This window comes from Bombus terrestris, chromosome 3 (genome assembly GCF_910591885.1).
Source record: "Bombus terrestris chromosome 3, iyBomTerr1.2, whole genome shotgun sequence".
NCBI lineage: Eukaryota > Metazoa > Arthropoda > Insecta > Hymenoptera > Apidae > Bombus > Bombus terrestris.
This window is the reverse complement of record NC_063271.1, coordinates 1348403-1366608: the sequence shown is the minus strand read 5'-3', so window position 1 is coordinate 1366608 and position 18206 is coordinate 1348403. Positions and strand designations below refer to the sequence as shown.

The window sequence follows — 18206 nt, the reverse complement described above, 5'->3', positions numbered from 1 at the left end:
ATAAATTTGAAGAAATCAATCGATCGCACAGACAACGCACAATAGATGTGAAGTTAAACTCGGCCGTGTGGGGAATGTATCAGATATAAATTCGAATTATATATTTAACTGTGCAGATAAAATCTGTATTAGTCATATGTATTGTACAACTGCGTCGTGTTTGAAATAGTTTGAGCAGCTTGGAATACGTTCGTGAAAAGAGGCTATCGACAACGTGTTATCTTTTTTCGATGGAATTATTTCGTGTTTATCTTGTGTTACCGCGAGTGCTATTGTATGGCGAATAAGCACTTCGCAAAAGGCAATTCTATTTCAGCATTCGCATGGAAAAAAGTTAGAAGTAGAAGAAATGAATAAATCAAATATCGTGATATTGTAAAAGTTAGTGGCCGAAATGGGTATTTTCTTATTCCGACCATGACCCTAAACATTTTATGCAAATTACTCGTCGAAAATTCGTGGAGAGTCACATCAGTGATTCACAACGCGTCAAACGTGTTTCTGAATTCAAGCCGTGATCTCTGCTTTATCTTATAAACGTTCAACTTTCGCGCCTCCATTTCTCATAATGCCTGAGCTATTACAAGACTCAGAAATATTATCTCGGAAGGATTTCACGTGTCTCGTTTTTCCGTGATCAAATTCTTTCGTTCGACCGACCGGATAGCCTAGTTCCCATTTTCTGTTTACTTTTCATCTTCCGTTCTTTACTATATCTCGCTTTGTTGATATCACAGGACGGGAGTAATCTTCGGGAAAAGAAAATACTTGGAATTTGCATATATTATAGAAGCGACGCGTACGACAATCGATTTCAGTGATTTCACTGAAATAAGAGAATGTCGGAAAACTCTGTTATCGCGCCTTTTACGCGTTTCCCAGAATCGGAAAACAAGGTGAGAAAACGGTTTTCTGTCTGTCGACGCGAGAGCTGCACGACTCGTTCGAAACTGATAAAAAACATAAATAAATAAATGAAAAAGCGACAATTTCAAACGACGAAAATTTAATCGGAATACCGACCATATCCTGTGTAGAGAATAACGCGGTGGAAAAATGAAAAAGTACTAGAAAAAATAGTGCCCTTCGGTGAAATTTCGTAACGATTCGAACGTCGTTCATAAAATATGCGACAGATGTTTGTTTAACGGCAAAAGCAATTTATTTGAACAGCCCGCGAATTCTATTCACGAGATACGCCCTGTCACGGAATCGTACATCCACCATACTTTAACTTTCTCGAGACAAACTGTTTCGCATTTCTGCCGGTAAATTTATCGTTATAATTTAAACACAAAGCTACACCGTCTCTTTGTGCGTACTCGCTACGAAAACTGATCAAGCATTGTTCTCGGCTCCGTCGGAATATCATTCGCATACTTGATTATTGTTTAGCGAATGGATACGTTGAATGAAATCTTGCAGCTAGTTCGAGTTCGATAGTCCATAGAACTGCATATAACTTCCAACGACAACGCGGTCACATACGATTGGCAACGAACCTCGTAAATTGGAAGAAAATAGAAATGAACGTATAAAATTTTATCGATGTTCTTCGTAACGATAAAGATGAAAGACAATGCGACTCGAGAGACAAATATATGAGAAGGTTACGTTATAAATTTAACATTTTTATAGAAACGCAAAAAATTATTCCTTCTCCTCGTTGAAGGAAGCGACGCGATTAAGCCACGTTTATATTCGCTGACACATCTTCAGGCATTTCCGTGAACCTCCAAATGCTCATCGCTGGAACGAACATAAAAACTAGTCCATTAAGCTTATTTGATCCCGCTACTCGGTTCCTATTATTACTATCCCTTTTTATCGATACCATTCCCTCTTTCCGTAGAACGCTTGAAATTCATGGTGCGCCGTAACAAGTTGCCGCAATTACTTTATAATCGTCTACCTCTTAACGAGCCTCCGAACGAAACTACTCGATCTAAGATTTGCAAAGGTGACGAGAATACGCGTACAAATTTCCAATTTTACGTCCCGACGATACTTCTCACCGATCTGTTCCACCTTCGCAATCTTCGCCGTGAAAAATTCCAATAAACTCGCTGAGAATTTATGAATCGCAATTAATCGGACGAAGGAACATTGGCGTGACTAGCGGGCCATAAATATTTGCAGGTGGATCACCAGTGTGTGGTCTTCTTTCTTACGAAAGAACCAAGAGCCCATTTAGTCGAACGCGTTTGAAACAGTGCGTCGTTATAATCGGAGTTATTGCAAACACGAGCTACGATAGATATTTTATTCCTAGAACGCTCTCTCGTTTTCCAATTGTCCAATTTCAAGTTTCATATTCCGTACCGCGCTCGTTTTTGCCAGGCTCCGAATAAAAATCAAAAATTCATCGAAGAACTAGTATCGTTTATCGCAATATCCCTCGGTTATATCGAAATCCTTTTACTACTTTTACACGAGTTTCAATACGTGCTGAGAAAGAAAGAATACCGATAAGGTTACTCTTTTAAGGCGATGGGATTAAAAGATGCAGAGAGAGAGAGAGAGAGAGAGGGAGAGGGAGAGACAGTCAGACAGACAGACAGAATTAAAAGTGCAAAGACCTTATCCGAGATATTAGAGTTAATTTCGCTCGAACGAGTCGGAATTTAATATTTCCGGCACGCGCATTCTTTCCTAATGATATATCCTCGCGCAACTTTATTTCGAGTCGGCCAAATGGAAAGAATATTACCGTCGTTGTACTCAGATGGGTTTCCAGAAAGTACCGACGCATTAGCGTCAATGCACTTCGTTTAATTCTTCGTTGGACAATTTGCGAAGAACGCTCGCGACACATATTGGGGGAATGGGACGCGCGTATTTCTCTCTCATTTGACACGACGAAGATTAAGTATCGATTGGAATCGTAATATATCAAATAACCTATTATCCGCTGCGAATTACGTTGTCATTCGGAAAAATCTAAACGAATATTGCGATTGCGATAGAGACAGGAAAACTGGCCAGTAAATAAGTTAAATAATTGAGTATAATCTTCGAACAATGAGACGTTAATGGCAGATAATTACTCGCTCACTCGCCAGATTATTCGTCGAATTAACCATTCGAGTGCTAATGGAACGAGCGCACAGCGTGCTGGGAACCACGATGAGCAAGCTATTCGTATTTAAAATTAATAGCATCTCGCGATCGAGCGACTATTTGCCAACGCGAGATTAATATTCCATCTAATACTTTTCGTTTTCAACGTACGAACGAAGATATATGAAACTCGTCGGAGAATAGACGGATGATCGACTTAAATAGATTATGGTAAACGATTGATCGAAAGTGTAAACTGAAAATTCACGCAAACTAACCGTGAAGGATGTGGCGAAGTGGCTATTAAAACCATTAATTCTCCAACGTTGCACAAACGTTTTGGGATCGACTAATGGATCCAAGGTTTACGACGATCTTCGAAAATTACGCCACGGCACACGTGGTACCTATAGCGCGTACTTACGTACAACGATACGTGCCCACGCTGTACTTGTTCTCTATTTAATACGAGCACCTGGTACGTACACGTGCTTCGTAGCTGGGCGTATGTACCGGGCGAAATATCGTCTAGGCTTTGGGCTCGTGCTTCGCGTAAAAGTTATCGCCACTCTGGTTTTTCTAGTCGGTCGAAAAATCGATAGGTGCAGACTTTTTTTCTATAAGATTGCGATTCGACGTCTTGAGACATTTTTACCATGAAAATCGTAATTTTGTTATTAGAAGAAGACGATTCAACGAACTGAAAAAAGTCACGTTCGGGAAAACGTAACTTAAACGTAACTTAAACGAAGAAGAGAAAAGTGGTATAAAACTATGTTAAAAAGAGTAACGAAAAAAGAAAGATCCACTAGGATACCAACGTTTGTTTCAATAAGGAATGCCAGACTGCAGCGGTCTTGAGCAGATTTTCTCCTATCGTTACAATTCTGAACGGGATCTAACGCTGAATCGTTTGAACGTTAACCTCGCCAAGAGAAGCGTGTCTTAGACTTTAGCTGGCGCTTTCGGAGTTTGCGAAACGAGATCCGACTGTGTTTCGAGCGATAAACTAAAATTATAAATGAGCGATGAGTCGGTATTACGAGCTAGGACACGCCGAGGGACCATGCTATGATTATATTCCGACTAAACTTCTGAAATTCGAGTTTCAAGCAACGTACCTAACCTACCAATTACGACCAGAAATCTGGATTTATGCATAGAGGCGATTCGGCGTAATTCACTTCCGAATGGACGCGACACGTTATTCCAAGTAATATTTCTTTGCGATTCAATAGAGAAGAAAAATATTTGTCGATGAAAATATTTCTCTTACACCCGAGATTTACAGGTTCGAGATCTCTTTTATTCTTTGTCCACGGAGAATATAAACTTTCGTAAATAGAAGAAACACGTTTAAACAAACATATTACGGAGATCGCTGACAAAGAAATAGTCGATGTTTTCATGATAAATCGTTACGTTCTTGCGTGCTTGAAAATGCATCGACTTCGCGCGCACAGACATACAAACAATTACTTTTTTGTCGATTTTCTGCCAATACCGAACGTCTCGGCCAATGTTAGCGCACCCGTTAAAAAACACGAAGCGATGATTCAAGAACGACGTCATGACATAACGTGGATACCAAACTAAAATATCGACTGGACTGTCGATAAAACTTCGTTTCGCACTCTTTGACGTTCGCTGGCTTGTCGTGTCGATCAATTTGCGAGCGTAATATCACAGGCCATCGCAGTTCCTAACGCTTCCCCGTTCCTCGATATTTCGAGCGATGGTCGATGGAAGTGTGTACGATCGAATAACTCGAATCATTTACCGCGCGATTAAGAAAATCTCGCGCGGAAGGAACTAACTCGTGCGAATGTTTTTAAATCGAGTCGACCGTATTTTATAGAGGTCGAGTACGGTTCTCGAAATACCGAGCACGCAATGTTCTGTGCAAGAAGATAGAGTGGCTTTCTGCTTAAAATCTGTAGCGAGTCAGATATAAGGAATTCTCTGTTGTTTCTCGCACGACAGAAATTCGAGCACAGAATCTTTCGTCTTCAGAGACTCGAGTCGCAAAGAGTTTGAAAATTTGTCGTCCCTTGGCTAACGCGAGAATCTCCAGAGGCTGTGAAGCTATGCCATTACCACGGGCAAGTAATATATAGCTATAAAATAGACACATAAAATATCGACATCGCAGTCCTGCAAACTGAAAAATATTTTTTCTTCCTTTAATGTAGACAGCAAAACCGAGATAAACTAACGGTGCGTGCAAAGAAGCGAACTACGACAAGTATTTTTTTTCATCGGGGATGTAAGTTCTTATCAAAACACCAACGTCGTTTAATTAAATCGATCGAGTTGCTTCTAATATATTTCGTCGAATCGTTTGAAAATTATCCGTTCGACGCAGCAACCGCGGTTCGACCATAGGATTGAATCAAACGCGTAAATTTCCGATCAAAGCGTTCGAATCTGTGAGTCGAGCGGAAGAGAAGAGCTGTCCTGGGAGCATGCATTTCCGATTGCGGACCAGAAATCAGAGCACACGCGGTCCGTTGAATTACAGACAGCAGTGTGACGGTTCGTTCGCGCTTCAACGAGTAACAAGAGCCCTCGTAAGATATTCGAAGGTTCGTTCGTTGGCACGTAGCACGTTTGCATTGTGCCATTTCCTCTGCAAAAAGTCTTCATTAAGCAGCCAAAGCGAGAACCTTATCGCAGTGATATAGCTAGATAGGTGTATTCATAACGAAATTCGGGCCACCGCCGCCATTACTGTCGTCCTAAGCTACGAGGCTACAGGACTACAATCGTTGGATCTGCATCTGACAAGAAGCAGACAAAGGACCTCCGATAACCAAATCCACTAAACGTCATTACTAGACCGGTATAGGCACCACCTGGTTTCGATTGCCAGAAGGAAATAATCGCCAAGGCCAGAGAAACTAGGATCTGAACAGAGTATTGCATGTGAGCTGGACTGTGCGACGTGTTGTTGGTTAAATTAATAACGAGACCAATTGATTTCGTTAACTATATTTACAGGTATCTTAAAATGTTGAATACAAAGTTAATCGCAAGCGTTGCTCGATTGATGATATCCGTTGTAAGATACTGCGCGATACTGCGGTACTGATACTAATTGTTATACTTATTCGCTCGACTGACTGACTTCTGGAGAACATGGTCGTCTATTTAGGCTGGTCGAGGGGAGTATCGAAAGGTTCGAACTTGTCGCCGGTTGTGGGTTGCACGTAGCAGCGAAATTGCTTTGTCCAGAGTTTGTTTATTACATTATGTGCGTCGTACAGTGTCAATCGTCCGTGGTAAAACAACTACGTGAGACATCTTCGAATCGAAACGTCCTAAGACGCATATGCCGCTACGCATGTTTCGAAATAAAAATTCAAAGGCGGGTTAGTCCAGACTTTCTATTTATTTACAAGAAATCGAAGCAGATTGAAGATACGCCGCGTCGAGTGGAGAAATTGTAGATGAGAAATTCCTACGATTATTCGATATACATCGATTCAGATTTTCCGGCTATCTGCGACTGTTTTATCTGAACTGTATCGGGAAAAAGAAAAAGGAAAATGCAAAAGCTCGATGTAAGGACAAATTTCTTGCTGAGAAAGAATATAGGTCGAAGACAAGTCCCTTCTGGCATATATCGTATCACGTTTCACGGTTCTTTCGCACACGCTGCAAACATACTGCGATCGATCTTGTTGCAATGCTTCAACTGACGCGAAATCCAGAGAAACGAGTTAGAGTATAATCCAAATTCTCCGATTGGAATCGTTTTGCTGATCGAAGGCTGATTGACTTATCTGTACAATTAACTGCAACGTACTCGCTAACTTTTCAAATCGATCGAAAACCCGTCGATATACGAGTACACATGTATCTTTCGTAATTCCATCTGCATATTTCTGTTAACTAAAAGACCGACGTCTACTCGATCAGCGTGGTGAGGTTTTATAATTGATAAAATGCTTAATTAACAAGATAACCGCAAGGATATCAACGACGACACAATGAGAACGCAATTTGCTACACGATACCGAATATCGATCGGGTTTTAGACTTCGTTCGTAAAAGCTGGGATTAAGTAATCCCCTCTCGCGTTTTACATCACGTTCCATAAACTGTCGTGATTATTTAGATCGTTGTACGAAGCAAGTTATCAATTTCGCGAAAGATGATCTAGTGAGTTTCTGTTTAACGCGTTGAAAACATCATTAATTTTATAATTACGTAACTAATGAATTTTCTTCTCTTTGTGTCAAAATGCTTACTTATTTCCCGTTTTTACGTAGACGGAGTTGATGAAAGCAGGATTTTCTGGATACCTTAACCCAATTGTATGCCTGTTCCGCGTAATCTTTCAATTACACTGTAAATTTGACTGGGCAAGAAATTCGATTAATTTGCCGACAGCATTCTTTATCCAATTATAACTATGCAATCAATACTTCAAGCCGTTAATTAATTTTTCTCGTGCTCGGAGAGTTGGAGTGCTTTACGCGTGCTCGATCAATAAAATTTCTGGCGTTAAATTTCATGGAATTAACAAGCGGATATTGTCAGGTGTTACGAAATGATCAAATTTTACAAACGTATGAAAAATATAGAGAAAAGAGGAGAATAAATATTTGCTTTATGTTTCAATATTCGATAATTAACGAAATATCTAACAACAAAAGTTATGCTATCCTTCGCGGTTCGAAACCGCGTTGTCCTATTTTTTAGTTTTGCGAGAGTATTTTGTCTCTGATCGTGCCTGACTTTTCCAGAGGATTTCATCTGGCGATAAAAGGTTAAAGGGAGCACTAACGCTGAAATTAAAGTTCCATTAATATCACCGAACGGTTGACTAGTGTCAAAATTTCAATGTATACTAATACCAGATGTTAGAACCCTTTCGGCACAAGTTTTCGTAATGTACCATTCCGCACGATTTATACACAAGGAAGGATATTTTGTGCACGTCGAAATGTAATATCCGCAACGATTTCTAAGTCTTATTAATATTTTTGCCTTGGTGAAACAGTGACATCCTGTTTTTTTTTTCTTTAAAAAATTCTTTACATTTATGGGAGAAATTTATTCGCTCAATTTTAACTATTAGGTTGTCCGAAAAGTTTCTTTCGTTTCATAAGGTGATAATAGATGAACAACAATTTCTGTTTTATATCATTTCATCGAATTAGGTATGATACATTTCGTTATATCTCTATTATTATGTTCGTACATAATTCGATAAACTAATATAAAACAAAAAACATTGTGCGTCTATTATTTCCTTATAAAACTTTTCGGACAACCGAATACTATAACGGGGAATATATTTTTTTTAATCGTATAATTATTAAAAAATTCCTTTTGCAACGTTATTTCGTAAATATAGAAAGTTGTCAAAAATAACCGAACAAGGGACAAATTACATTTTGTTCCTTTACCGTGTACGAAACTTCATCAAAAGCGACTTTAGTCGATTTTAGTCGATACGTTGTTGTAACAACTGCGAAGCCTTTATCGACACATTTTATCGATAACATTTTAACCAAACAAAATTATGTTTGCAGTGCTCAAAGTGGTCCGTAAATCTCGTAGAAATTCTACGCGATAGTTTAATTAGAAGCTTCGCTTGTCAATGAAGACGGAGCTTAACAAAACGACCTTCCGCTCGGTGCGCGACGCGAAGCTTTAAATGACGAGTTACGCGTTCCTAACGCGTTCCAACTTCATCCTCCGAGTTCTCTGAAAAGGTCAAAGATGAAATTTCGCGTTGCTGTGATTTAACGAAAGATTGGCCTGGCATAAAGGCAGGTACGCGAACAACAAGAAAGGGATCGAATTGCGGGAATGAGAAGAGAAAGTAGCGGAGGCAGCTTATCTACCGTGTAATCGCGATAGGTTTAATTAATGGAAGCTCCGAGAATAAAAGTGATGGCAATTGGCCACTCCGTCCCCCTTAGACAGTCTTCAATGGAAAACTGTGATACTCGAGCTGAGATCTCGCACGGATTTCCCAAGAATGGTGTTAATATGTGGACGGTTGAGTACGACTCGTGAAATTAGCGTAATCCGCGTACCGATCTCCAGTCTGCCACGAATCGCGCTAATGATCGTTTGAAATGAAAATAAAGCGAAAATCTAGCGCGTCTGTAACGCCTTTTAATACCGATGCGGCAGCATATCAATGAAATAGTATCAGCTTTTACATAACATTCCGCTAATTACGGTAAATCGGTGTAATCCTTTGGCTAACATCGCGGTTGAATTATTTGGAATTATTCGACAAGCCGCGTTACACGGTCCGGAGAAAATCGAAACAATCCTGCATTGTAAGCATGCACGCGCGTGTTTGCTTTTGAAATTCACTAAAATTCGCTTGTTCGCATATTACTACTGAATAACTGCGCACCGGTGTACGGGCTGCATTAAAACATAGTTTCAAGCGTAGTTGGAGCGGCCACTCACCAGTCTATGATTAATACGAATCTATTCGCTTTATAACGAGCTCGTATACGAGAAAATCCAAATAATTTGGCAATAATGCGCGGTATATCGGCGTATATACTCCACGGTAGCATATAGGTACGTATGTAAATAACGTTGATCCAACGTGACTCGAGTCGAATCCGGCTTTCCTCGTGAGCCACAGATTTGCTAAATTAACTGTACTAGAAGACGGGCTGGTAAATAGACGAAAAAGGGAACGACACGCTGCGAAGACGACGATAAGGCAGAGATAATTGGAGGATAATGCGGATGAAACTTCTCACGGCTATAATGGCTACGGTTTTTACGCGTTTGAACATCGTTTTCCGCAAAGAGAAGGCGAGGAAGATCGATAAGTATCCCGACGAGTCTCCGACGTTTAAGCCCACCGCTGCGAAACTCCTAGAACTCGCGAAATCGAGTTGAATAGTTTGCCGATTACGAAACAGTTCCATCTGCTTTTTTCATAAAGACATCGTCAGCTGGAGTTGCGCCTCGCTGAAAATTGAACGACCTACTTTCGCGCAAGGACACCGCGGAATCCTGAATTCGGTTGGTTACCATTTTGAATTTTCACACCGCATCGGATAAATTTCGTATGCCGCAGAACGTCTTACAACGGAAGATAACGAAGAACTGGAAGAAACATCGTGATCTTTGTTCTGGAGGCGCTCCAAAAATTTCGATCGAATACCCTCCGAAGTGAACAGATTTAGCATTTAACCGGAAACGGTGTTTCCTGGGCGCGTCTTATAAACATCCTAATCTATATATAGCAGGCGCAGATAAAGAAACGTGATGATAATCATAGATGTACGTGAAAAACTGGCCAAAGAAATAGGTCAAGCTATTTTCACGATGGTATCCTTCGATAGATAAAGTAATCGCAGAAAAAAGGAGAGGTGGTCCTTCTTGAATAGTTTGCTATTTCGGAACGGGCCCTTTGAGATACGAGATACAGGGTCCTTTCATCGAGTTTCACCCTCCAAAGGGCTACTGTCCGGCCAGCCTTTTTCAATCGAACTCGAATATGTAGGGCAATTTATGGGGGTAATATTCGACATGTCAGTACGACAAAAACCAGTCGAAGGTTAAAAGCAAAAAGGAAATGCCTGATATCTGACGCGGCTTAAAAGTAACGAGCCATTCTTCTGTGTTGTTTCGATAGCTAACGAGTTATATCCAACGCAGTAGAAAAGAAATTAAGCTCGTTCGTTTGCTCCAACCAGTCTAGTACCATTTTCTCTGCAACGAATTAATTAAACGCGCGAGGAATTCATAGGATAAAAGAAAATTCAGATTCGTGGAATACGTATTATACGTATCTTTAAAAAATCGAAATTGCGACACAAGGACGACTATACTTGATTATTGCGATCTCTATAGCGAACGAATACATCTATCGAAAATAAGAAAATTCACATTTCCAAATTTAGTAGCGAGATACGAGAAAAGGAATGATCTAACTTAATTTCTTGCTCATTTTCTTTGGAGTACTCACGCGTCCCTAGTCGAAAGACTGAGACCAATATGGTGGTCCTCTATACTCTTTGTGGATCGGAGCCAATGGGAATTAAGTCCATTCGCGATACCGCAGGGAATACAAAAACGAAGAAATTCTAAAAGTCTGTGCAGAAAACAGAGCTTTTGCTTTCTGTCTATGTTGATATTCACGCCGATACGGCTCGCGTTATTGCTTTTCCGAGCACGGAGAGAGGAAAGAACAACTCGAGGAACGTCACAAAAATAAAGGAACCGAAGTAAATAGCCTTTTCCTCTCGACTACTACGAAGACAATGTTTACGTACTCTTGTACGCCTTTATATGTCGTTAGCGAATGCAATTTTCAGTTTTATTTTCAATTTTAAGGAATTACGTAAATGCCCGTTTATTTTACGTAACAGTGAATATCTTACCTCGAAAATTCGATTATATGTCGCTTTTCGTTAGACCTCGAAGCTCGAAACACTAAAAGTGGCGGGAACGAGTGGATGTGTTTTCGTTTGATCACTTCACTGAAACAATCGCCACGCGAGCTTACGCGATCGGAAACATTTGTCATAGTGAAAATATTACCCGAACACGTAAAATTACCGCGACAGAATCACTTCTCATCGAGATAAACCTATTACCGTCCGTTACTTTATACACGCCGCGCTTACACTCGCCATTTTGGTTAATCGCTGCGTGTGCGTCACGTAGCGGCAGAAATTGCAACTATTGGTACGTGTACGTAGAATTTAAACGACCGCGGAAAATCATTATTTTAACGAAATAGGTAAATAAAGATATCGCGCGATGTTTGATGGCACATAAACTGGTACTTCGTTTAAATTAATCCTACAGAACTAGCGATGGTTTACTTTTTATATTTTCACAATGAATATATATCACAGATTGTCGCGAAACGGTATTTGTTTGAGAATTGTAAATTACATTTATTTTAGAAAAATAACATATTTTTCGTATATCAACGTGACGGGATGTTTATAATTGTTACCTTTGCGTGGTAAAATTGAGATGAATGTTTTTAAAGTGAAATCAAGGAGCACACAATATGTATATTTCTGTTTCGTGGAATGGATAAAGGAACAGGGTGTACAGGTATAATTAGTATTGGAAGAAATTTCAAAGCAAAACACTGCAATTTGATACTTTTTGCTGCAGTCTTTCCTTCGGCCTCGACATTTCGTTGGAAAAAATAGAAAGAACAAAGAGGGAATTAAAAGACCTCGGAACGCTAGAGGCTACTTTGATTTTTCATTTCTATGAGACAAAGCATAACAAACAGAAACACCTGAACAATGGACGATTTTTGCGAAAAAGATGTAATCGTTGTTATCGATAAATTTGTTCATTGTACCATTACCCTGATTAACCCTGAGTTAATCTTGTTCCAGATCGAGAGCAAAATGTCGATCGAAGTGAGAGCGGGTCGACCAACGATGCCAACGATTCCACAATCCAAGAGACCAACAATTCTAGTTTATCCAACAGGTGAAAACACGCTTGTATAAATTTTCTATAAAACGTAATGCACGTTCTCAACTAATGCAATACTCATAACAATAGTTCCAAGCATCGTTCGAACAATAATATTCAATTTTACTAAATCCATGGGAATATGACTCATATTTTGATAACGCGAAAATTTAATTATCATGAACTATATAAGAGGAAACAATTCAAATTATCAGATTTCCTGACGCAGAAGCTAATAACTTTGCAAAGTTCAAAGAATTGGAAAAGGATAAAATATTTCGTTAAAGTTCTTCTGTGACAGAGAATATCTTCGTTGTACTTAAGGAAGCAACCAAGCAAGTAATTGCTTCCCAATCTCAAGGGTCTAAGAGTAATAGAGAGTAAAGGTTAATGCAATTACAAATCGTCTAGACGCATAACTGGAAAAGTGACATTAAAGCATTATTTTGACGTTGTAATTTAAAATGATATTGTTACACGAGATAACATAATCTTGATTATAATAAAAAATATTTTTATTACATCGCTATATTATTCAACGTATATTTACACAACCACACCGTTATACTATCCCTTCTATTCTATCCTGTTGAATGAAACATTTTTCTTTTCTTGGGGTCTAGACTGTTGTTTAGAAGATTGATAATACTCGTTCCAATCTTTCTTAAAAGATTCATTTATTATAAATGTCAGTTCTGCTTTGTATTTATTACAGTGTAATGTTTATTAAAAAGTTATATCGGTAACAAAAGAAGTGGGATTCTTGCCTCCATATTTGTTTGAAGATTTAACACAGTTATTCAACTCGAAAACTTCTTGAGTTTGCGAAATAATAAATTTTATTCCTCATCCTGTATTTGCTTAGTTCGCTTAATATATACTAATCGTAAAAACAAACTTAAGAAACAAACGTGAGAATAATAAAGCTTCGTTAGAAATACTTATTGCTAGATCTAGTAACTCGACTGGTAGTGAAACCAATAGAATTTACACGAAAATATTCAGTTTCCTGATACATCTTCACCATTGAATTACAAATTATTTTGCTTTTTTTTTAGTAACTCCAGAGAGTATCATCATCCCAATAGTATCATGCATACTTGGATTTCCATTGTTGGCTCTAATGGTCATCTGTTGTTTAAGAAGAAGAGCAAAGCTCGCCAGAGAGCGAGCACGAAGAAGGAATTGTGATCTAGATCACGGAGCACTCAGTCTCGTTCGTTTTAGTCCTGTCCACCGTTTAGGTAAGTTTCAACGATAAAATCGAGTCTGCCCTCTCCTTATTTTAAAAACCACTGGTAAAATTAAATTTTGAATTAAAGCGTACACATCATTGAAAGCAATTTTATAACGAAAATGGATTAAGGTCACAAAACATTTACGTTCGCATTGTGTAGCACCCTAACCTCTTTAACAACCGCTACTCCGTGGTCGCTTTTCTCCCCAGAAACGTTGAATACATACTTATTCGTATCTGTATATTCAAATAGACTCCTACATATAGCCACGTAGACGTGTATAGTCGTATACCTTTATAAATCGGGCGTATATATATACACGCATTCATACACACGGATGTGCAACGTATACAAAGAGAGTGGAAGAAGCATTAAACCAGATCGAATATTGCCCCGAATATCCGAGTTCATACTCCCATTTTTAGATATTTCGAATTTAATCGTATTCGTGTTTACACGACTAAAAACGTTTAGTCTTCTACAAAGTATTGAGAAACTAAATCACCAAACCTATAAGTTTCTATTGATTTTTCATAGCCTCCAATTGCTTACTCTATCTAAATTCTAACCTGGAAGTATAACGTTGAACTTTTCTAAGTATGTTACTTTACAATCATAACAATGGTAAAACGTTCATGGAACACGACATACGTATTTTGTTTGTCGAACACCGACGCAGTATGATACCTATGATATGTGGCTGACTCTGAAGGTACACGACTACCGCGACCAGTCATGGCAATCTAACTCTTGATTTACAGCCTCTGAAATGTGATAAATAGGCGGTTTAGTTACTACTTACTTTATACAAGCATGAAGGTTTTAATTAAATAGGAAATACATAGTTATCGGACGATGGTACAAAGGATAATGTTTGCTCTTGTATACCTAGATCGTAAAATTAATTTGCAGCATCCTAATATAAATTAAACATTTGAAAAATCTTCAGACTGAAATACATACTTGTTATTTTATTATCCCGTCAAGTGCAGCATCGAAAGAGGATTTAGGTAAAGCTTTTTATCAACCTGATTGTTGCTTGACTTGATCTCTAGAGATTTTAGAATTTCACAGAACAACCATAGTTTCTTTTACTTAATGCATAATCATTTGCCGCCGCCGCCGCCGCCGCTACTACCGTTGCATACTTAGAAGACAACTTACAGAACTTAATTGAAGTTCCGCCAGAAGGGTGGACAAGAATAAAAATGATAAAAACAATTCGTGCGAGATTGATCATGCAGGCTACATTGAAGCGTATTTAAATAATACTTTGTTAAGAATATTATACTTCAGCAGCTTGAGATTTCCAACGCAATCATGAAAATCGAAAGTAAGAAAAGTTGAGCATTTTTATGCAAATAATATATGCAGCTTGGCTACATTTTAATCTTAATCGAAAGGCATGTATTTACTTCTTATGTATTTAACATAGTTCTAGTCGCATGACTTTAAACTGTTTGCTATGCAAGCCTATGCAGCGTATATCTCAACGCATTTCGTATACAACAATTTGTTAATAACTGTACAAATCAAATTAATAACTTTTACCACATAATCTTGACATTATAATGCATTTAGACAATATTAATCTTTATTATTGATAATTTAAAAATTCACTTACAGAATTGTTAGACAAGATTTTCTATATAATCAAGAACCTTTATTATTATGAAATATTAATACATATTCATATATATTTTTGTGCGATAGCTGGAATTGATCGTCCAACGAGAACAGTATCGTTACGAAGCGATCGAGGATCTAGAGCTTTTCCATCACTGGAACTAGACACTGTCGTTGAAGAACGATCGGATCCTGAACAGAGCACTGCACTGGAACTCAGTAGTCCAGATTAGCATCCAGTTTTGGTACCGCCTAGGTCAGATTCTTATTTTTTGTACGTGTAATACATATTGAAGTATCATTCTTATTTCCTTAAATTAAACATGAGAAAAAGGTTTCATACGAATCATGTATCATTCGCAACAAAGATTGCTTCTTTTTCCATCGACTTGTTTCTAGAAAATTTTCTTAATACTTAGAATTCCTGCATTACCGATATATCATTAGGAGTTGCAACTTGCAACTTTGCGAAAATATCTATTATGTATTTATAACAGATGTCGTATTTGTAAAAGAATATTAATTTAAACTAATTATTTATCTTTCTATCTAGGTCTCCACGATCATCTAAATCGGTGGTACCATTATCCGTGGATCATAGCCCTCTATGGACAGCATTAACACACGCTAACGCTGTATCCTCTGCTCTTGGTGATACCTAGCAGGAAGTGGAAGAGGGCGGCTACATCGAAGCTCTCGTACTCGACTTACCCATAATCTATTAAGAGATTTATAAGATATATATGTATTATGACAATTTAGTATATGAGATCGTGAACAATAATGAAACTGACCGTAAGGAGATCTTCGATACAAAACAATTCAAAGTCTGAGGACATTATATGGAATGTGGATCTTTACAAGCAAGTTTTGCACTCGTATATAAAATTAATGACTAAATTTTATACTGTCAAATTGTACAAGATTCTATGAACATGCCGCTTTTTATATCATGAAAAACTTATAACGAGGCAACAAACCCTACATCATTAGTGTAAATAAAAAATTGTTAATACCATGTACAAACAAATATCACAATATGTAAATAAATGATTATAAAACACTGTCTATACAACACCTACGTTCAGTTTTTACAAAATTTATACAATATGTACACATTACAATTGATTTTTGCATTGTCAATGTAAAATATTGTTCCACATTTGTGAGTGTATATAATATAATTATAAACAACAAAAAATGATTTGTTTGAAAACAATTCTCTTGTATTCTGATATTAACAATAAGTTAATACAAATTTGTCCTAAGGAGTATTATTCAATTAATGAATATCATTTACACAAATGTTGAATTCGTCTTAATATAAAAATTTAATTAAATTATGCAGAATAAAACTGCATAACATATAAAATAACTCTGTTAGAATTAAATGTCTTTTATCTATAATCCTTTACGTTATACTTAAAATCCGGGTATAATCCTTCCCTTTTTAGCCGCTTTTTTTAATTTATGCATCTTTTTCTCTTTCTTTCTCTTCATAATGTTATCCTGTCGTTTTTCTTGTTTTTCTCGAATTCCTTTCTGTACATTGTCTAACCTAGATTCCCATTTTTTAGCACTCTGTCTTTTTTTATTTTCTTTCCTTTTTAATGTTCGCTTAAGTAAATCTACATCATTTTTCACCTATCGATAAGTATAACATTTATACAACATGTAAACCATTATTCTAAATCTACTTTTCCTGAAATTATAAAAAAAATTTACAAATTTAAATATATCTTTATTACCTTCTCACCACCAGCTTTTGCCAGGGCAGACTGCCATGCATCCTTTTCTTTAATTTCTTCTACTCTTTCTTTTTCACCTGATTGTTCCATTGCTTTTAACTTCTCCTTTTTTTGTTTCAACTCTAGTAACATCTTTTTTGCATCCTTTTTAGGCAGCTTTTTTCTTGTTCCAAGGTCAGAAAAATCAAATTTACTAAATACCATTTTGCCTTCTGAATTAAACACAGGCTTTGGTCTTGGAACCTTTGGTACTTCGCTATCTTCTTCTTTTATGTTAGACAAAGTATTCCCATTTTGCTCTATTTTTACTTGTTTCTTTTGCATTATCCGTTCTTTCCTTTTTGTCATTTTTTTAATTCTGGTTTTCAAATTCTTTTTTAATTGCTTTTCTTTATATCCCAATCGTTTAACATTCTTTAATCCCTCCAATTTAGCATGTAACTCCTCAAATGTTTGTGCCCTCTTTTTCTTTCCACTTAAATTTGGTAAAATATTATCTACGATAAAAAATAGAAATTTTAAACTAAATTAAATAATATACAACAATAGCAAGGAATAAATACCTTTTGGCATATTCTTATTCTTGTGTGTAACTAATTTACTCTTGTCATCTGAAACTGATAATATGACAATTTTTATTATAATTGCAAAAATCATGAGTACTTTAAGGTTATGTTATCTTTTTATATTCTTACCTAATTCAGACATAGGCAATGGCATTTTTGAAAATATATTCGAAATAAACTCATTTTCTTGCAGCAATAATTGCTTCACAGCATTTTGATTAAATGGTTTTGACATTTTTAATTGCATGTTTTTCACCACACACACATGTACTTACTTCCTACTACTGCTAGTACCAGAGTGTAAACGTCTCACAATCATAAACTACAGACACATTTTTAACGCTTTAAAAGCACGCAGGTTAGAAATTGCAGCCTAACGCGCAAACTCATGAACACTGGAATTCTTTTTATTTCCACATTTTTTAAAAATTCGTATCATACTACAAGAAACGCTGGTAGTAACCGTTAATAATAGATAATATTTATATATTTACATTTTAAAACTTTACTATATTTATTAAATA

General features: G+C 37.2%; 2 protein-coding genes across 5 annotated transcripts in view; one reads left to right on the top strand and one right to left on the bottom strand.

Moving 5' to 3' along the window:
• Positions 1-16443, top strand: part of LOC100648354 — a 25046-nt gene extending 8603 nt beyond the window's left edge. For 2 of the 4 annotated variants that reach the window (XM_048404344.1, XM_048404346.1), the window contains exons 2-6: positions 12423-12519; positions 13563-13748; positions 14735-14752; positions 15456-15624; positions 15922-16443. In XM_048404344.1, coding sequence (XP_048260301.1) covers positions 12435-12519; positions 13563-13748; positions 14735-14752; positions 15456-15601 — 435 coding nt within the window. In that variant the 5' untranslated portion in view covers positions 12423-12434 and the 3' untranslated portion in view covers positions 15602-15624; positions 15922-16443. Of the gene's footprint in view, positions 1-12422; positions 12520-13562; positions 13749-14734; positions 14753-15455; positions 15643-15921 lie in introns of all 4 variants that reach the window. The other 2 variants (XM_048404345.1, XM_012320794.3) reach the window with 2 other exon arrangements.
• On the bottom strand, positions 15922-18044 carry LOC100648238 (surfeit locus protein 6 homolog). The gene is made up of 4 exons (XM_012320796.3): positions 17812-18044; positions 17680-17733; positions 17117-17613; positions 15922-17012 (listed from the first exon to the last, which is right to left on the bottom strand). Exons 1-4 carry the CDS (start codon positions 17927-17929, stop codon positions 16791-16793), a joined length of 891 nt encoding a protein of 296 aa, XP_012176186.1. The 5' UTR covers positions 17930-18044; the 3' UTR covers positions 15922-16790.
• Between the last annotated feature and the right edge of the window lie 162 nt (positions 18045-18206).